Source organism: Cyanistes caeruleus, chromosome 15 (genome assembly GCF_971803275.1).
Source record: "Cyanistes caeruleus chromosome 15, bCyaCae1.hap1.1, whole genome shotgun sequence".
NCBI lineage: Eukaryota > Metazoa > Chordata > Aves > Passeriformes > Paridae > Cyanistes > Cyanistes caeruleus.
The window spans coordinates 9,055,683-9,077,245 of NC_141715.1; the positions used below are offsets into that span (position 1 = coordinate 9,055,683).

General features: G+C 47.8%; 1 protein-coding gene and 1 non-coding gene across 2 annotated transcripts; one reads left to right on the forward strand and one right to left on the reverse strand.

Moving 5' to 3' along the window:
• Positions 1-326: 326 nt before the first annotated feature.
• On the reverse strand, positions 327-418 carry LOC147650361 (U6atac minor spliceosomal RNA). The gene has a single exon (XR_015276882.1). It is a non-coding gene; the product is annotated as a U6atac minor spliceosomal RNA (small nuclear RNA).
• A 6,711-nt stretch (positions 419-7,129) lies between these two features.
• Positions 7,130-15,415, forward strand: CXCL14 (C-X-C motif chemokine ligand 14). Its single transcript, XM_023936052.2, has 4 exons — positions 7,130-7,333; positions 8,194-8,299; positions 12,639-12,749; positions 14,266-15,415. Exons 1-4 carry the CDS (start codon positions 7,270-7,272, stop codon positions 14,279-14,281), a joined length of 297 nt encoding a protein of 98 aa, XP_023791820.1. The 5' UTR covers positions 7,130-7,269; the 3' UTR covers positions 14,282-15,415.
• The last annotated feature ends 6,148 nt before the right edge of the window (positions 15,416-21,563 follow it).

The following is a 21,563-nucleotide window of genomic DNA, read 5'->3' on the forward strand; positions in this document are numbered from 1 at the left end:
TTGGCAGCAGAGCCACTCCTTTGGAGAGAAGTGGCATTAATAGCGCAGAGGGAGGCTGCCTGTAATTCACTACATGCAGTGACACCCTATTCTACTCCTAAAATGTTTCATTGGAAAAGCAGGCACCCACAGATGACCCAAAACTATCCCCACACAAACAGAGATCAGCAAATCAGGATGGCACAATGTGTTTCCAGTCCTGGGGCAAAAAGAGAGGTTTTCCATCCAATTGCTGATGTGTTATCCAGTGCTGTGATGTTCTGACTGCACACCTGAGCACTAACACCATGTCCTCACCCCACTCCTCTCAGTCTGACTCAGGAATTAAAAAACAATTGGGAAAGGGAGAACACACAAACAGGACAGGGCTCATGACATCCCCATCCTTGTCCCAACCATCTCTCATCTCATACAACACCATTGAGACTTCTCAAGGCTTTGGCCAGCACAATCACGAACGTGAGTCAGTCAGATCAAACAAATTGCCTTTCTTACCTTCACATTATTCCTTCTACACTACTGCAGCATCAGGATGGATGGTAAAGAAAACCACACAGCTCATTGTGTGATTAAGCACAAAATAAATACCTACAGCCATTCACAGCTGAAATGCCTACTAACAAAATTGTGTAAAGTGTAAGCTGTGCTTGCACATAAAAACCAATGGTAAGTTGTAACATGCAAGGAAATGAGTCAGTAGGAAATTAAACATAATTTACTATTTTCTCAATGTTAAAAGTCACAGTTGGGATTAATCCTTTTGTGCATATCTGGAGGTAACTCTCAAATCACCTACAAAAATAGGCAGTTCTACCTTTTGCCATTATATTGCAGCCCTTTTATAATGATTCATGGCAAAGAGCTTCAAAGAATTCCAAGCAATGACAACAGTCCCAGATCCAGCAGATCTGACCTCCTTGTTCTCATCTCAGTAAAAAATCCTACTCGGTGAATAATTTAGGTTTAGGAAGAGAGCTGCCTTAAAACTATTCCCAAGGGAAGAAGCAGTGTCTAGAATTTAATCTCAATATGGAAATAAAAATAAAAAGAAAATATCAAAAGAATACAGCAACTGCAACAACAATACAATCCTTATTTTGCAGAATCCATCCATTGTGAAACTCCACAGAAGGGAACACAGCTGTTTTCCCTGAAATATGTTTCATGTTTCTAGAGACCAAAGATGAAATCCAAAGCTTTGCCTTTCAACTTATTATAGACAAATACAAGCAAGGATGACACAACTACTGTTCAGGACTATTGAAGAAAGAAAAAGGTCATTTAGAGCTGGAGGTGAAAACATGGGCTTGACCACAGGCTGCAACACATCCTCCACTCCATCCTGCACGGCAGGAGCAGGCTTGCGACAGCCTCCCAAAAACTGAGGCAATTCACTCCTGACTTCAAGCTTGGAATCAAGTTTTATATTTCCTCTGTTGCAAGGGCTGAGGGCCCACACAGAATGGTTACAACACCAAAAAGGCATAACAAAGGAAGTGCAGCATCCAGAAAAAAAAAAAAAATACGACGTGCATCACATCTGTACACCTCCACCTCAATGCTGAAATTTCTAGTGAGCATTAAAGTCTAATTCCTCCTCCAAATTCTGACACAATATGCAGGGATTTTGTCACTTCACTTCTAATGTTTAATCTTCTCCTTGACAAGCTGATAGGGATATTCTTAGACATTAAACTCAGATGAGCCATTCACAGTTTGCCTCAACAGCAATAAGCATCTTCAGTTTCATGGCCAGTTTTCAAAGATTTCTCACCATGACGAGCACCTTCATCTTCCCTCTATGAAACACTATGATATTTGGAAGGACAGTTAATCCAAATCATAGATTGCCCTGTGCTTGAAATAATCAGCATATCCAAAGCTAAAATCTGAAATATTTCTAATAATGGGGATGAGTAATAGTGTATGTCCTGGCCCCTGGGATGCAGGTGAACACCTAAAGGACACTGTGTGCTGGCTTAGGAGGTTGTGTACATTCAGGAGGAGGAAAAGCCTCACCTGAGGTCAAGTCAGGGCATGGACCCCACTCAATTTTGTTTGAGCATGAAGACACAAATGTCCTTGCCCTGGCAGATTTTAACAGCTATTCTGGAGCCCTCCCATTTTCCCACCACAACCATTTATTTTGGGAGTGAACTGCCCCATTCCAGTACCTTCCCCTTCAAAGGGCAGTGTGCATTTGGGGGTTGTCCCCATGTCTACAAGCACAAATATTTTGCTCCAGCTTAGCTACACATTGCGCTCAACAATGTACGATTTCAGCTTCCAGGTGGACAAAAATGGTGAGGATTGTGCTTCAAATGGTAGTCCCTTTGCTAAAACTCTCCCTTTCTTTTTAGGAGGAGACAAATCCATGCCCTCCATGTCGCAAATCACCCTCCCAGGGTGCAAATCACCTCTGGTCCCTCTGGGTCTCACCCTCAGAGGAAAAACCAGGCTTCAGGCTTGGTTTTCTACAGAGCCTTATGCTGTGGGGGAGAGCTGAAGAGATGAGAGGATGAGATGAAATGAGAGTGCTTTCAGCAGTAACAATGCCCCTGTAATTAGCCAGACAGAGCAAGTGACACGCTCTGTGCACAGGTACAGTGATGCTCCCCTGAGGACACACGGCTCTCTGAGCATGTCCCATCTGCAGAGCCAAGGACAACAGCAGGACTCTGGTGACTGTGTCTGCTCTGAAACACTTCTTTTGTGTGGGGCAAAACCTATACCCTGATCAAATACTCTGCAACTGGGTGGCTTTGTGAGGTCTGAAAGGGATGCTTCAGCTGCTTGCCCTGTGTTCACCTGGCCAGCCCTCCACAGCCTGTGGAGCACTGGCTGCTCATCAAAGCACATTTGCAGGGCTTAGCAGATCTGCTGGAGATACCCCAGGCACACCAGTATATTCTGAGCAAGTCAGCATTTGATTGCACAAAGAAAATGTATCTGAACTATTGGAGTTTCTTTTGGGGCAGGACTGTGGTGAATTCCATATTGTTGCTTTTTTCTCAAATCATTTGCTCAAACTTCTTCTGTGATTGTCATTTTAAGAAAGAGCAGGTGTCAGAGACAGCTGTACATGGTCACCAAAATCTGTCACACCAGGCAAGAGGCACCTTTGAGCTCTCAGGAATAATTACTGTCAAGAAGAGTGCCTGGCATAAAGACACTGAACTGCTCGGGCACACGGTGAGAGTCACCATATGTGTACACACACCTCAAACACATCCATTTCTGCATGAAATTTGGAACCAAAGCAGCAATTTGCTTACTCCACGTTTAAAAGACTTGGCTCTTTCAGCATGAAAAGAGTCATACAAGAAGAAGGGATTCACTTTTGGAAAGCATGAGAATTTCCTTTAATTTTTCTCCAGCCTGTACATGAGTTCCCTGGTTTGGAGAAAAGTTCAAATTGCTGTCAGCTAAAGCTGCACCCAAATTCTTATTAGCAAAGGAGGAGGGGTAAAAGGTTTTTCCTTACCACAGTTCTCCCTAAGGCTGTTCCTGCACACAGTGCAGAGAAAGCTGTAAGGAGGGATTTACCCCTAAAACACAGCAAGGAAGGATTACAGCTCTGGACGCTCATTCTTGCCAGCCATTTCTCCCCGATGCCCAATAAGATCTCCACCACCAGCTGGCAGTAATTCTGAATAAAGACTTTTGTACTTTCCTTGGGATTTTGGGGTTTTTTTGTGTAAGAAATTGGGAATTTATTTCAAAGGTTTGAACTGAGACCTTCCATACCTCAGCTGCCTGTTTTCATCCCAGGCTCTGAAACAAGCCTCTCTCTTGAGTCCTGTTGGCTTTAAGCAGCACAGCCCACAAGCCATTCCTAGCAGGGTGCAATGAGAACGGCTGCAGCTGGTTTAGAGCTGCGCTGCAAAAATACCGAAAGCACACCAGAAGTTATATCATACCTCAGCCCTCCACCCCATTGCACCAGCAGCAGCCTCACAACCCCAAAACAAGATTTTCACCACAAAAGCTCAGTGCCGTGTCAGCCAGTGCCCCCAGCCTTGTCCCTGATGTGCAGAAAACAGCTTGTCCCTGGTGCACAGCCCCCGGCGCTCCCCCAGGGCAGGCAGGGAGAGGCAAGGCAAAGGCAGGGCAGAGCAGAGCAAGGAGGGAAGTGGGGTAGGACAGTGTTGGCAGAGCAGGCAGGGCAGGGCAGAGCAGGCAGGGCAGGGCAGAGCGGGCAGGGCAGAGCGGGCAGGGCAGGGCAGGCAGGGCAGGACAGGGCAGAGCGGGCAGGGCAGGGCAGGCAGGGCACAGCAGGCAGGGCAGGGCAGTGCAGGCAGGGCAGAGCAGGCAGGGCAGTGCAGGCAGGGCACAGCAGGCAGGGCAGGGCAGGGCAGGGCAGGGCAGGGCAGAGCAGGCAGGGCAGAGCAGTGCAGGCAGGGCAGAGCAGTGCAGGCAGGGCAGGGCAGAGCAGGCAGGGCAGGGCAGGGCAGAGCAGGCAGGGCAGGGCAGGCAGGGCAGAGCAGGCAGGGCAGGGCAGGGCAGGGCAGAGCAGGCAGGGCACAGCAGGCAGGGCAGAGCAGTGCAGGCAGGGCAGAGCAGTGCAGGCAGGGCAGGGCAGAGCAGGCAGGGCAGGGCAGAGCGGGCAGGGCAGGGCAGAGCAGGGCAGGGCAGGGCAGAGCAGGCAGAGCAGGGCAGGGCAGGGCAGAGCAGGGCAGGGCAGGGCAGAGCGGGCAGAGCAGGGCAGGGCAGGGCAGAGGCAGGGCAGGGCAGGGCAGGGCAGAGCAGGGCAGGGCAGGGCAGGGCAGAGCAGGGCAGGGCAGAGCAGGGCAGGGCAGAGCAGGGCAGGGCAGAGCAGGGCAGAGCGGGCAGAGCAGTGCAGGCAGGGCAAAGCAGGGCAGGGCAGAGCAGGGCAGGGCAGAGCAGTGCAGGCAGGGCAGGGCAGGCAGGGCAGAGCAGGGCAGGGCAGGCAGGGCAGAGCAGGGCAGAGCGGGCAGGGCAGGGCAGGCAGGGCAGAGCAGAGCAGGGCAGGGCAGGGCAGGGCGGGCAGGGCAGGCAGGGCAGGGCAGGGCAGGGCAGGGCAGAGCAGGGCAGAGCAGGCAGGGCAGGGCAGGGCAGGGCAGGACAGGGCAGGGCAGGACAGGGCAGGGCAGGGCAGGACAGGGCAGGGCAGGGCAGGGCAGGGCAGGGCAGGGCAGGGCAGGGCAGGGCAGAGCGGGGCAGAGCGGGCAGGGCAGGGCAGGGCAGGGCAGGGCAGGGCAGGGCAGGGCAGGGCACGGCAGGCAGGGCAGGGCAGAGCAGGGCAGGGCAGGGCAGGGCAGGGCAGAGCGGGCAGGGCAGGCAGGGCAGGGCAGGGCAGGGCAGAGCAGGGCAGGGCAGGGCAGGGCAGAGCAGAGCGGGCAGGGCAGGGCAGGCAGGGCAGGGCAATGCGGGCAGGGCAGGGCAGGGCAGGGCAGGGCAGGACAGGGCAGGGCAGAGCAGGGCAGGGCAGGGCAGGGCAGGGCAGGGCAGGGCAGGGCAGGGCAGGGCAGGGCAGGGCAGGGCAGAACGGGCAGGGCAGAGCAGACAGGCTGTTCTCGGCGTGTCAGCACGTCCTGCATGGCAGCAGGAAGCACACCACGGCAGCTGCCCGCTCGCAATGTGCAGCCTGTGTGCGGTAGGGCTGTGCTCGCTGCCTGCCAACAGCCCGGCCGGAGCGCAGCCGCTGCCAATGGGAGCCGGCAGGAACGAAGCCATGTGGGAAACTTAAAATGCAAGTGGAGCTGGGAGTGCGTGGCGAGCGCTCGGCAGGCGCTGCCGGGGCTGGCAGGGAGGCTGGTGCCGCTCGCTTCTGGTGGTGGGGATGGATGGATGGATGGATGGATGGATGGATGATGGATGGATGGATGGATGGATGATGGATGGATGGATGATGGATGGATGGATGGATGGATGGATGGATGGATGGATGATGGATGGATGGATGATGGATGGATGGATGGATGGATGGATGATGGATGGATGATGGATGGATGGATGGATGGATGGATGGATGATGGATGGATGATGGATGATGGATGGATGGATGATGGATGGATGGATGGATGGATGGATGGATGGATGGATGATGGATGGATGGATGATGGATGGATGGATGGATGGATGGATGATGGATGGATGGATGGATGGATGGATGGATGATGGATGGATGGATGATGGATGGATGGATGGATGGATGGATGGATGGATGATGGATGGATGGATGATGGATGGATGGATGGATGGATGATGGATGGATGATGGATGGATGGATGGATGGATGGATGGATGATGGATGGATGGATGGATGGGCGGGCGGGGAGCGCGGCTGGCAGGAGCCGCGGAGCGCAGAGGCTTTGGGCTGCGGAGGGGTCACAGCACCCATTGGACCCCGCTCTGGTCTCCACCCGTTTCATTTAGACAAAAATAATCTGGAATCTGGATTTAAAGATGCTCTTTAAGCTGTTTCTGAAATCAGAAACAGACTCTGCAAGGGAGGGGGAACATGTATTTACATCCATGAAGTTCCTGCGTGTTGCTACCCTGCTCTTCCTGGAGCAGAATATCGCTCGAGTGTTCAATAAAGCGACGAAAAACCGAGCTTATTTCTTCAAGCATTCCACATGCTAAAACCACCTAACAACGCTTTTAGGAATATTTTCCCTCATTTGATTCACTAAATTTTCCTTTAGATTTAGAAGCCTGCTAAAGCTGGAAAAATTAATAGTTAAGTCAGTCTGTGACAAAAGGTGAGAGCCCCTTCCCAGGTGACATTTCTGCAAATCTTATATCCAAGGTGCATGGGAATTTCCGCGGAGCGCGGGCATCCCTGGAGCGCTCACAAGCGGGTGGTTTTCCAGCTACCATCCCCATTCATACAAACACACACATCACCCTCCCCAGCAAACCCTCCTCTGATGGAGCAGGTCCCATCTGGGCAGAGGCAGAAGCAGCCGCCCCATCCCTGCGCTCCCTCCGGGATGTTCGGGGCGGGGATGGGGGATGTTCCCCCCCGGGGTGCCGGTCCCCCCCTCCCCGCCGGGCTCGAGGAAGCGGAGGGAGCGGTGGAGTTGCTGTGCATATTAATGAGAGGGAGCGAGGGCAGCGGGAGCCGCTTTAAAGGAGGAGAAGGGAAGGCAGCGGCAGAGCGCAGGCAGCCGCTCCGCCGGGAGCCGCTCCGCCGTCCCCTCGCTGGCAGCCAGCCCCGGGACAGCGGCATCGGGGGGACCAACCCCAGCAGAACAAACCCTTCGACGCCCCGGCATCTCCTTGGGTACCTGCTGTCTCAAAATGAAGCTCCTGACAGCAGCTCTGCTCCTGCTCTTCATCGCGATGTGCTTAGCCAGCGCAGAAGGTAAAGCGGTTTATTCGGTTTACTCCCATGTAAATCTCTTTTCCAGTGATTTGTGTTTGTTTTGATAGCCCTGGCTTGGGCTGAGCTATGCCCTGGACGGTGGAAAGGTGTGATGTATGAAATCTGTGAGTAAGGGAGCTGCAAGTTATTTAAAGGTGAAGTAGAGGTAAAATACAAGGGTTAAAGTTGTGTCTTCACTGCGATGCAGAGCTCACAATGGGGCAGGTCATGCCATGTTCTTCGTCATTCGGGAATAGAGCTCAAATATCTCCTTTGAAACTGAGGCTGGTTTTCAGGGCAAATAGAGCAGAGCTGGATGTAAGGTGGTGGCACTGTCTGCGTTTTCTGCTGTGCACAAAAGTGATGGTTAAAAAAATACTCAGCTTTTGTCTTGCTACGACTGCACCACAGCATCCATGCAAGGAGAAACGACTCAAAGTCCTACAAAGTCCGAGTGAGACACAAGTGAATGAGAAAGTAGCCCAGACATGCACTTGCTTGCTCATTTAAAGTGAGTTCTGTCTCTTTCATTTCATTTTGTTAAATACAATTATATTTAATCACAGCAGGTGCACTTTAAAAAAATCTGCTATTTACAAAGTCCTAGAACATATACAGTGCTCTAAAACATATTTCTCAGAGAGTCACTACTTTTGTCTGGGATATACCAAAGGAAAAAAATAAATAATCTCTTTTTAAGCATAAAATCTTTAATTTATTATTTTTTTTTTCAAGCCTTTTCCCACCAAGGCTTGAAAGAGCAAACTGAAGTTTTCTTGGATGCACACAGGCTGGAGGGGAAGGGTCGCTTGGTATGCAGGAGGCTTTGCAGGCGCATGAGAAAATGCTTTCTCTTGTAGGCGTGAAGTGCAAATGTTCAAGAAAAGGTCCTAAAATAAGATTCTCTAATGTACGGAAGCTGGAAATAAAACCGAGGTACCCATTTTGTGTGGAAGAGATGATTATGTAAGTTTTCCTTCATTTATTGCTTTCTGTTTCCCTGTCAGCTGAACTGTTCACCTTATCTGCAAGTTCCTTCTTTGTTCTTTGTTTTCCTCATGCCCTGGCATGCTAATTCGTGGGAACAGTAATTTGCTGCATCAGATGAAAAAAAAAGGTGAAATTCTGATCAAAACCCCAGATATCACTTTTTGACACTTTTTTTTTTAATCAAATAAGTATTTCCAGAATGGGTAGCACTACAAAGATTATTATTTGTTCAAGTGAAAATAGGGACAAATTCCACTCCAAGCTGCCTGATACAAAACTCAGAACTATTTACCCAAGTTTTTCTGAGCATGCAGAGTGAACATGAGCAGAGCTTGGTCTGTGGTGGTTTCTGAGAGTTACCCCAGCCTGCACTGTACCAGAGGAATCCCCATCACCTGATGGGGTTACTCAGCATGTAACAGAAAGCTTTCCTCCCAGTGTCCCTGCAAGCCAGGACCAATGCTCCTGTGAAATCTCAAACTGATGTGGTGGATAACCAAGCTGAGGCTGGAGCTTTTACATAACAGGCTAAAAAAGGAGGGGGGTTTAGATTTTAAATATGGGTGGGTTTGGCTTTTTTCCTGTCCTCTTTGGGTATCTTAAGATTGCCCCAACAAAGCACCATCCAGCCAGCCCATGATGCAGCTGGATAAGAACCAGAAGAGCAGATAATTCAGAAAGACTGCACCAAGCCCCCCTGCCACCTCAGAGGGGGGAAAAGGGTGCCAAGATCAGCCCAGGACACCAAGGACTGATTTCCTCCAGCATTGTGCTCCCCCATGGAACACTCACGAGTCACAACGGGATCTGTGCAGGCTGCACTCCACCTCCAGCACCTTGCAGTGCCCACAGGGCTGAATCTGCCCATCCACCCGGCACAAATACCACAGGAGATACCACAGACTTCCCACATGGAGCTGGCTCGCCAGGCTCAGCGCAGGGCTTGTGGAGAAGCATCCCTGTGAACAATGCTGAGCTCAGGGAACATCAGACCCACGTCTTTAAAGCCCAAATCAGCTGATGGTGACCTGAACGGAAAAATTCCTGCAGAGCAACCCTGCCTGAATCAGCTCATCACAGCTTTACTCTGTTTGCTCTGACCCTTCAAGAGTAAAATGATGTCATAGAGGGACACTAATTCTTGGCATCCCACTCCAGCTATTTGCCCAAATGCAGATGGTGACCAGAGGGTATGAAATTAATCTCATTAATGCAACATTTTGCTTCCAATCAGAAATCTGGGAGAGCCGTAATGCCGTGTAGGAGCAGTTGCTTTTCCCGACAGGGCAGATATTGAGCAATACTATTCAAAGCTGAGGGCTGTCAGGGCTTGCAGCAGATGCTGGGACGGAACTGTCCCATCACTGTCTCATCACTGGGGTGTCTGTGGGGCAGGCAGGGCAAACCTGCTGCCATCACTGCCTTTCCAGCTACCCTGGTGCAGCCTGAACTCAGCATTGAAAGCGCTGAAATTAATATTCTGGGAACCAATTTATCCGGGAGTCTCTGGACACGGCACAGAGGAGCTAAATTCCTGCAACTGAGTTTTTGTTGCTGCAGTGATCATCTAAAACGAGTTGTTGAAGCTGCATCCACTTCTGCCCTCCTTAAAAGCTCTCATATGGCAGAAACATGATATAAATTATGTTGGATAGAGAAACAGTGAGTATGGGAGATGCAGCTAGGGAAGTTGTGGCCATAACCCCCAGCAGAGCTGTGCCACAGGGTAAGAGACAGTTAAACTGAGTCCTCAGTCTAGTCAAAACCTATCAAGATTCATGGTACATCTAGCAGTAATTGTGAGTGTATCTGTCTCCTGGAATGAGGAGAAGAAGCAGAAAACAGGAGGGAAGTTTAACCCTTTCTACTTGAAATGTTCTGAAACATGCCCACTCGTGTTTTGCCCCATCGAGTGTGGGGATATATCAGGTTGAGAAGAGCTGATGGGAAATGAGCTCACTTTCTCCATGGGCAGTAAAGGCAGATGGCAGTTCCCACACCAGCCTGGGATGGAAGGACCAGAGCCAGGATCCCTGAGGTCATGGAGAGGTATTTGTCCCTGAGGTATTTGTAGGCAGAGGTGCAGCCCCTCCGTCCCTGCAGGTGAGGTGTGTGGGGGCACACGGTGCTGGGGTCACAGATTGACTCAGGGTGTTTTCCACAGCCCTGGACACACAGACATACTGGGGAGAATTTTGGCACAGGGACACTCAGACACCAGGGTGAAGGCTCCAGCCACCAAGCCCTGGGCAGCAAAGGGACAAATCCCACCAGAAGACTCTTACTGGAGGTGTAAGTTCTGGTGCTTCATCCCTTCTCCATGTCTCTCAGCCTCTTCTTGCAGCCCATCCAGGCAACTCCTCACTCAGGTAGAAGTTCCCACAGCACCTCTAAGGCACATTCCCTTACATTTGCCATACCAGCATAGCCAAAAGCAGGCCCAGGTCATCTCAGGGTGCCCAAACACACTGCCACCCAACCCTGCATCCATCAGGGACTGTCTGAAAATGGCTGAGGACCATGGGGCTGCCTTGGCAACATTTTTGCTGTCCATCCTCCAGAATCAATGATGTCAAAGCAATGATCTCAGCCTGAGGAAAGAGCCAGTTCACCTGAGAGGCAAACCATGGATCTCTTCCTGCTCAGACTGCAGACTGGTAAATCCAGCGTCCTTCACTGCTCCTGGTGAAAATGTAGGGCTTGCAGCTTCTCAGAGGTGCTCCTGCTCCTCTCCTGCAATTCAGCTTATCCATCACTTTCTGTGATCCATCCTCTGTGGTGTGTCAGAAGAGAAACCCAAGGCAGGGTCTGGAGCAGCCAGTGCAGACAGCACAGCTGAGGAGGTGGCTGCTGCATGGAGAAGCCTTGCTCTGCCCTCAAATCCCTTAAAACTCACATCATTCAAAGCTACAGGAAAACTCCACTTCTGAAGCTGCTCTCAGAGGAGTTAGAAACACCCTTAGAACAGAGTTAGTCCATGGTTTTTAGCACTGACCCTTCCCTTTCTGATGCCTGCAGCCATTAAAGGCTCTTCCACTGATTTCTCTTGCACTGGGGAAAAGTCCACATTCTCCCAGAAAGCAGCCTGGAAATTATACCTTAACATTTTGTGACCTTAGCTGGAGATGGAGCAGAAAAGGGGAGGAGGGAGGAAAGTTAATTGAATAGAAAGTCCTACTTGAACACCTTGTAAACCCTTGAAGTTGGAATGGTGGTGAGACCCTCAGTTCAGTTCATGCAGGCAGCACGTTTTCATTTGTGAGGCACCAGGAGGGTGAGTTGGGAAAGTCTGCTGGGCATTTTGTCTTCCTTTCTGAACCAAATCAGAAAAGAAACCCTTCAGTATACACAGGTATTCTGGGTTTCTGCCATCATTATACTCATGTCTCTAGCAGCATTTAATTAATTCCACTATAGGGTTTTAATTAAATCAATGATTGGTTTTCCCTTTCACGGATGGTATTTCCAGAAAATTATTTAAATCATTAGAATTATTAATTCTAATACAAATTGTCATTGTGTGTTGATTTTTGGATTTTGTCTGGGATTTTTTTAATCACAAAATTAATAAGAAAACAAGAAAACTGGTCAATTTTGAGCCCCGAAAGTGGGACGGTCTTGATGTTTCTGGAAAGCCGTCCTGTTGGCACCCAGCTCCAGTCCCTCACATCACCTCAGCTGTGGCACTCACTGAGCCCTCCAGGAGGGAACCTCAAATGATGAAAAGACTTTTACCATGTTTTTTTTCTCCCAGCATGCTTGGTCCTGACAATAAGGGGACACCGAGCCAGCAAGGAGAGCAGGATCAAGTGGTGATCAGAGGAGGCTGAAGGCCCCAGGGCTGATGCTGAGGCTCAGAGCTTGTCTGGTGGGCACAAAAGCACTCTGCCATGTGCAAGTATTTAAATACTACAGAATTAAGGGGGGAAAAAATATAAAAATAATCAATGAAGCAGTTCTGATCATTTCTCTTGAAGTATTGTTGAGTGTAACAGAACTGTCTCCTCATGCAAAGCCCTTGTGGTTGTCTGAATGAGCCCTAATTAAATTAATTAGGCTCAGAAGATGATGATATCTAACATTTAGGCAGAGCAAACCCACTGATTAAAACCAGTGGCTACGTCTCCACCGGTACAACCTCAATGCCCTGCACTGGGGGAGAGCAGCTGCTCTGACCTTATCCCAGTAAACTCAAAATATCTGCCACTAAGCACAGAGCTGGAAAAGCCTTACCCTGCCCCAGTGAGCCCCCTGGCAGGGCGTGGGAGCAGGGCAGGCTCTCTCAGGCCCCTGTGACCTTGCCCTTGCCTTGCAGTGTGACGCTGTGGACACGGGTCAGGGGCGAGCAGCAGCACTGCCTCAACCCCAAGCGCCAGAACACCGTGAGGCTGCTCAAGTGGTACCGAGTATGGAAGGAGAAGGGCAGGTAAGTCCCAGTTTGCTGAGTGGGTGAGGATTGTGGAGGCAAATCAGGCAAGCAGCAGCGTTCAGAAGTAGATAAAACAGGAAAATGCACACGCTGGCAAATGCTCCATATCCAGCACAGAGGATGTATTTCATTACCAAAATTACAATTTTAAATGGGTGTTCTTGATATTAATTTTTTTCCTGCCACATGCAATTCTCACTTCTATTTTCGCATTAGGCTGTTCTGACTATAAATAGTAATTATTTTTGGTTAAAATATTCATCAGCTGACGTTCTCAGTTATTTACATACACTCACCTCCCTTCTACGGGTAAAAATTCAAGATGAAAAGCTAAACTTTCACACAGTCACGAGAAAAGCAGTCAGGAGAGATGGAAAGAGGGAGCCCTGTCCCACACTTCAATCACACCACCTCAACATCATCAATACTTGATGACGCAGGTATTTGACAGTTTTAACTAGCGTATCATTCCCAGAAAAATGATAATTTTCTGATAAAAATCTCTGACAGTTTCTCCCTTGTAAAGAGGATTGGGTTTTTTCCTAAGTCATGGACAGAAGACAGAGAGACATGAATTCCGGATGCCAGGGGTGATGTCCCCATCTGTAATTAAGGGGAGCAGCCCAACTCCTGCTGTGTCTCCAGCCATGTCCAAGAAAGAGCCTCCACTCACAGTACAGGTCCATCAAACCCTCATCCTCCTCTGGTGGATCCCACATCCATCTGGTGGGGAATTTGCTCCCCAAAAGTGCTCAAGTAAGGCCAGGGAGCATCAGGCTGCTCTCCCTGCAGGCCCAGGGGTGCCAGGGATCCCCAGGTGATGTCAGGGCACAGCAAGCCCTTGGCCATCTCCCCAAATTCTCAAACAGCTCCCTGCATCTGCTTCACAGACAGAGCACCTGGGGAAGCCCTGGCTATTGCATAACCACATATTTACACTCTTCTTGTTTCTTTTTTCTTTTTTTTTTACATAAGGCTGTCATTAAGATGACAAAGGATGTTCAGCCCCAGGCTTGTGCCCTCAGGAAACAAGCAGACAGACAAGCCCATCAAGTTGTGCTGTCAGGAAACAATCTAGAAAAATGATTTAGAGTAATATTATTGCAAACAACAGATATTGTGAATGTATTGTCTATATACAGCTCATGATAAGATTCAACATCTGTATGTGAGATAGGGATTTTCCAGCATTTAAAGCAAATTAGTAGATGTGGATTTCTTCATGTTATTTACCCAGATAATTGTGGTAGAGTTTGTCACTCCCCACATGCCTCTAAGATATGACAGTGTCAAAGTCCAGCACTCCTCCCAGATGCTTTATGGATAGAGGTAGCAATCTGGCGGCTGATGAAGTCAGTAACTTACTTTTCAAATTACTCAGGCACAAGCTAAAAATCTGGATTTTTGGGTTTTATTATTTTTGGGTTATTATTTATTATTATTATTGTTATTTGAAATGGAGTTTTTAAATTCCTAGTTTAAACACCCTGCTCTTGACTTTTCTTTTGTCTAGGGTTTACGAAGAATAAGAGAAAGTGGTACAAGGAATGGAGTGGACTCCCTTGGCTGGCATAGGACCGAGCTCTACAGAAGATTATTTCTCTCTTGCAGACATAAGACACAAATTCTATATTATTATAAAGCACTTTTTACCAAGGGTCAGTTTTTACATTTTATAGCCGTATGCAAAAGGCTTCCAGATTTCACAAGCATCTGTTGCACTTCTGATTTCATACCCGTCTGCTCTGTACTGAAATTAGGAAAACACATGCTTTTCATTTTAAATAAGTTCTTTTGGGAGTTTTTTGTTTTTAATTATTATTCATTCATATTTCACTATGATTGCAATCGAGCTTTATAAGCTCATTAGGCAAACAGAACTGTTTGTGACGGTGTTGTACAGCCATGGCCCTCACCCCTGGCAGTGGGAAAGCTTTGGGCTGGGGTTGTTGCTCGTGTTTGCAGCCTTCACCTCAGTCAGGCAGAGCAGGGACCAAAGATGAGTTTGCTGGGGAAGATGCCACTGAAATGCTGTGGCTGTACCTGCAGAAGTGAGGTCCCTCAGCACCTCGTCAAACGAGCGTGAGCATCACTCGTGTACCTCTTCTTTAACGGACCTGAGGTCTCGCTGCAAGGCAAAGCATCCTGCATCTCCCATTTAACCTCTCATGCATTAGAAAGCATTTCTAGGTCATTTTTATTACTAAGAAAACGTTGGTTTTTTTCCACCTGAAGCACTTACAGAAAGTTTGTGGCTTCAGTACTGAGACATCTTAAGCTTCAAGACTATTGTGTATGTTTTCCTAGATTTGTAGCAACAAAAAAAAAAGCCTTTAAAAGGTACATTTTTATGAAAAATATGATAGGGCAAACATATAAATACCTATGTATGTTTTAGTCACAATACAACATATTCATTATTTTGAATGTAATACTTCAATGTTAAGCAGTGAATTCCTCTTTTTAATATAACAAAACTACCTTTTCATTTGTAAATATACTTTAGGAAATCTCCCTATATTATCTCGCTGTATAATGTACTGTACTGCTAAATTATCATATGCTATTTAAATGTTTGAAATATTTAGAAGGTTGCATGCAGATTTCATATTTCTTTCTAAGACAAATGAAAAAAAAGTAATAAAAAAAAATATTTAAAAAAATTTTTACAACTGCTTGTAAATTTCCTTAAGCCATCAGAGAACTCCTCCCACTTTCAATCACTTGGTAGCTGAATTGGTTTGGGAGGGGGGGAAACAGTACATCAGAGAAGCTGATTAGTGATAAGACATCTTGATGACACTGGAATTAGAGAGCATTATTCCAGTACAATTTACTTTCCTTCTTCATTTTAGGATTTGGACTTTAGCCAAGCACTGAGGAATGCTGTGGCATAAAGGAGGGCAATGCCATTTGCCTATAACCACTGCTCTAGTGTTGTCTTAAGCAAACATAAATCAACAACTTCAGTTCATAGAAAACCACGTAGAAAGTGATTTGGACAAGATCTGGGTTTGATTAGGAACGGTCATAAAACAAAAGTCAGGCAAACAAAACCTGTGAGCCACCACCTCTTCTGCCCTCACCCCCAGGGAAGGACTTTGCACCCAACAAGGCCCCTACATCACTCCCCAGATGAAAGGAAAGCAGGAGTGTGGGAGGGTAAAGCCAGCAGGAGTTTAAACATTTTGGAAGCTCCTGGTGCTCCCTGAAGAGCCCCTCTGGCCTCCCTGCCTGCTCCCAGCTGTGCAAGGGCAGCTGTACATGGTGCTGCTCCTGGGATTGGCACCACCTCGGTGGCAGCAGCCTCATCCTGCAGAACCAGGGCAATGCCTGAGCTCAGCTGCAGGGCTTCCTTTAGTTCAGACAGACAAAATAAGAAAAAAAAAAATGAACATACTATATATGTCTCTAGCCTGAATTACTGGGTAAGCACCTGGCAGAGCTGGTTGAGAAAGAGGATTTCAAAGCAGTTTCCTATCCTGCAGAAGGACAAAGATCAAGCTTCAGATAACTATGAGTAAAAATCTTGATAAATATCCCAGGGTATTTATAACATTAAACCTCTGGGGGTATCAGCCACAGGAGGCTGTTTCTGGCTAAGCATCTGAACTCAATCTCTAGGCAAACCAGGACCTGTGATTGAGCCAAGCTGCCTCTCTCCTTTCTTGAGTCATATTTTAACAAAACCACCAGTTTTTTCTTGAGAAGATTAGATTTCAACATGCCAGCAGACTTAAAAAAAGTTTCATTTTATTTAGTGACTACTGGGAAATATCTTCCCTGGGGAAATATTGATATGTTTGCATAAGAGGTGGTGAAGCTCCACTGGGAATGGTGTGCACAGATGTGACTGCCCAAGCAGAGGACTCACTGACTCATACCTCACAGGGTATATACAAATGACTTAGCTCCAGGTTCATCTGCCACACCAAAACAACCAGCATCAACAAAAACTAAACACAGAGGAAATCAATTGCAATTTTGTTTCCATTTGGCAGGATGGGAGACCAAAAAAAAAAAACCCACAACAACCCCAAAACAACCAAAACAAAAAACAAAATCACAAACCAATTTAAAACAAACAAATAAAAAATTGCTTGTTTCAATACATTCATTTCTTTTAACCTAAAATACTTTGAACAAAACAACTCTCAGAAACAAGAACTAAAAACCTAAAGAGAAAAAAGTGAGTCTGAGCTGTTTTTACCAAGCCTATAATCCTGCATCTCCAGGCAGGATTGTTAATTTTCCAGGAGCAAGAGGAGAAGACCTTGCTGTTCCTGATACGCAGCTGTAAAGGGAAATACTGCATCAGAAGGTTACAGCCACACACAAAGCATCAGCCACTTTCCCTCACACTGAAACATCTCTGCTAAAACATTTAAATAAATATAATATACATATGTATATGTAGGTACTTCCTCCACTGAGACTTGGCAGCAGTCTTAAGGTTTGGTTTTGCTTTCCCCAGCAGATTTCAGGTTGTGAAGCAGCAGGAGACCCTTCGAGTCCAGCCTCCCTCACGTGCAGACCATACATTTGTGCTCTGAGACTGAAAACAAAGCTGCTGAAGTATGGTCTGAGCACACTCCAGCCAGCCATGACTGCTCCCCTGCTACCAATTTACCTTCCCAAGAGGCTGGACATTTGCAGGGTAAGCAGGAGCCTCGCCTCATCCTGGGGTACAGGAGCAGGACACACAGAGCCCAGTGTGCGTTACTGGAGCACCAGTGCTGCACCACAAGTGTGTGAGCCCATCCCACAGCCCCCAAAGAGAGAAGCAGGCAACTGCAAACCCAGTAAATCTCACTGGCAATCTGCAGGAGCACCAAACCCTGCACAGGAGAGCTGCCCACACACCCCATCCTTCCCCTGGGCATTGGGTACTCACAGGCTGCACCCATTCCAAAACACTGCTGATAGATTTTATTTTAATAAAGGCACAGGACTCACCCAAGCAGCTGCAGTGAGAGACACAATAGCAGGGAGACCTGCCTGGCCTTTTCAGCGAGAGCACTACATGGGATTAGTAATGTTACACAGAGCCTTTCACCACTTGCTTTTCACTTGTTCATATTTGGTCTAGGTCAGCAATGGCCAGAAAAGTTTATTAAGAAGTGGTGGTTGCTTGGTGCTCTGTGTGAGATGGCTCTCAGCAGGTCCTGCTGTGCCCCAGCTCCCACAGGCTCCCTAAATCAAGGCACGAGGCCACACCAGATTGTTACACACATGGGGACCTTTCCCCTGACCACATCCATGTGGTGGAAGTGCTGGTTGCACACCAACAAACTTTTATCAGTGGGAGCAAACGTGGGGATGGATGGTAAAGTCATTGCTGGGGCTGGGGGTTTGCACTGGTCACCCCTGAGACCTGAGTGGGAAGTCAAAAGCAGTGTTACAGCAACACAAACGCCCTCTGAGCTAATTCAACAGCAAAGTTGTGTCCCTTCCGGGCCCATATTTGTAGAGAATAGGAACAAATGTGAATAAAAACACCACTGTCCCCAGGATTTGCCATCCCACTGGGATCCAGAGCCAGGGAGCTGTGCCTGTTCAAGGGTAAAGGGCCTCTGTGCACCCTGACATCACTCAACAGGTTTTATATGAGCCCAGACAGAGGGCCTTGCACTCCCCAAAACACACTTCCCCTTAAGTCAAATGAAGCTCTAGTCACAGCTGAGGTATTTTTGTTCCAAAGCTAGTTTTCAAAATTGAAGCACTGAAATCCAGATGTGCCCAGCATCAGAACACCCCACTTATTCCTGGTTGTTTCATCACCTTTGGGAAAATATAAGATGATTTGGACTGACTTTGGGCTTGAGATCCAGAAGGATGGACAGTCCATCTTGAAAACCCTGACTGTACCAAGGTCATGCCAGAGCATTCTGTAGATCTTCCATGCCTGGCACTCATGCTGGGATTTGTTGTCCAGTTTGTTCCCTTCAGTGGGTTAGGGTGTGCCTGGACACAACTGGAAATACAGGTATTTTTGAGGATTGCTGTTTGCAGTGCTCACTAACTCCATGTTAGCTCCATCAGAAACTCTTTGTTAGTCACTGATTTTCCTCTGATCCTAAACCACAAACAGCCAAGTGTTTCCTGGGAATTCCTTGGTTTGCCTAGAAAGGCTGCACGCCATGAGCCTCCAGATATCCTTGTAACCAGCACACATTCCTGACAAAGATCTCCTCTAATTCCTTTGCCCAGAAAAGCATCAGGGATTGCCATTGCCTGAGACTGTGGGACACTGGGTGCAGCTGCATTTGCAAGCAGCTCCAGGTGCTTAGAGTGGCCACCAGTGCTTGTAGCTATCGATACACACCTTACAGAAATAGGAATTGTTTTCAAATCTGGGGCATCCAAGCAACTTGGAAAATCTCACAGAATTTTTGGCTGTGCTTTCTGACAACACATACCTGCATCTCTATGGAATGCAAAGATATTTGAACTGCAATTTCACAGAGGGAAAGCTGAACACCTGCATTAAATGGGGTCTCCATCCTTTTTACCTTGCAAGGCTTTCCCTTGGGCCATCACCCCTGCTGTCCACCAGTGCTACAGCAACAGTCCCTGAGTCATGCTAGAAGTATTAAAGTATTTAATATCCAGTACAGTACAGATCCAGAAGTTGGGTTTTGGGCATTTCTATGAGCCAGCACTACTTGAGGCAAAGTCCAGTGAGATCAAAAGGAAGGTTGGGAGGCCCCAGCAGCCTGGGATTCAGGCCCTTTCCTTTTTCTCACCAGCACTTTGGTGTCCAGCAGCTCCTTGGCCCTCAAATCCCAGCCCAGACTGTTCTGAAGGAGCAGTGGGGAAAGCAGAGCTGAAAGGACATCTAGTGGCAACCAAAAACCCTCTCAGTCAGCCAAGGAACACCTACAGCTGTACGCATTATAAATCAGTTTGGAGCCTGCTCATTGTGCTGCTGTCACAGTGAATGCTCTTCCCCAGCTCTGCAAGAAAACCTTCAACTATTGCATTTGGTTTAGGAAACACCTCCAAAGAAATTTCTTTTAAAAAGGAAAAAAAAATCAAAGCAGCTGTGGTTTTGGGAATCCTGCTCAGAGGTTCACACAGTCATATTATCCTGTCAGTTTGGAACTTGTACACCAAGGGAAAAGAGAACACCAGGCTGCTCTGTCTGCAGAAGCCATGTCCAACACACCAGCATGGGAAACTGGGCTGCAGCACAGCTCAGGGCAGCCTCATTCCCAAAACACCTGCCCCAAACCCTTTAAAAGCACCGAGCATTTCTGATCAACACGATTTTCCTGCCCATAGGTCCTCCCTCCTGCCACCCAGCTAGCCCAGGACCCCGTGTGGTTGCTGTTCCTCTGGTGTTGCATTGTCCTGTCCTCAGGTGGGTCTCTCTGACCTCCCAGCAGCAAAACCCACACGTGCACAGTGTCACCTTCAGTGCCTCGAGTGGAGAACCACTCCCTGTGCTACAGCACAGCTACATCCAACCAGCACAACAAAGCCAAGATCCCTGGAAGAAATGCCTGTGGTGATGTAACTTTAATGAGTTTATTCTCTCAACACCCAGCCACAGGTTGCATTTCTGGTCCTTTCCCGACCTCTGAAGTCCTCAAATCCCCTTTGATTTTTCTGTCCCCTTTTTCCTGTTTGTGTTACGAGCTCTTTGGGCAGTGACTGCTCTGACGACACACATGGAGGGCATCCAGCCCAACAGGAGCTGCTCCCTGCACGCAGGGCCCGGGAGGGAGCACTGACGTGACATGAAGTGACAGGAAAAGAGGTAGGCAGCCAAGGCCTGGAAAATCACCACGCCTGTGTTTTTGGTTTTCCTCCTGCACAATAAAAGAGGTTAGTGAATTCTTCCTGAATGGGTTTCAGAACCTCCTCCAAGGGAAAAAAAAAAAAGAATCCTGTTCATGTTCACTTAAAGCTGATAATTACAGGAATAATTATGATTTATTCTCATCATAAATCTTGGAGGAAGAAAAGGATTTTGAGGTTTGCAAGATTTGCTGGATGACAAAAGGGAAACACAGCTCTAATTGCCCTTCTTTGTTGTGTTTAATTAAGGATTCTGAAGCAACTGATCTCAGGGTTTTTTTCATGGTTAGAAACCTGCAAGGAAAAGAAAATCTTTCTGCAGAGGCACCAATCAAAGCTTTGTTGGGTTACTAGGCACTAAATGTGCTACATCTGAACACTCAGGACACCCAGAAAAAGAAGCTTATTAAAGGAAAAGAAATGCTACAACAGGCTTCTTTCCACCACCACCCCCCCCACTTCCAGTAGGCCTTGGCAATTTTGAGCTCACTCCTAATCCCGGAAGAAATGTCTTTTGTCTTTACCCCTCAGCATTTTTACCTCATTATTGACCATTCAATTGTGTTGCATAAAAACACTTCTCCATTTCTACTACCTTCATAATTCCAGCCTTTACATATTTCCTTGTGGTTGGCTTCTACTTCCTTTTTTGTCTGTCCAGACTTATCAGTTCTGCAACCACATCAGGAAAATCAAACCAGCCTGGAGCTCCTCAGCTCCTTCCCTGGGCCCACAGTTCCCAGTCAAGTGCCATTTCCTTCCAGCAAGAACCAGTTTGCCAAGTGCTGCCTCTCCAATTCAAAGTGTAAGTGACTGGCAGGGTGTTCCCTCTTCATTTTTGTGCAACAGCTAAAACAGTTCTGCCAGGAAAATCCAGTTCCTCATTACAGCAACCAGTGTCAAACCATCACGTCTGGCTCTGAGCGATGCCACCAGCCCACAAGTTACATTATGCTCAGCCAAGGCTGCAGGAAGTTAAGGAATTAAAAAAGGCAAGAAATCTTTGGG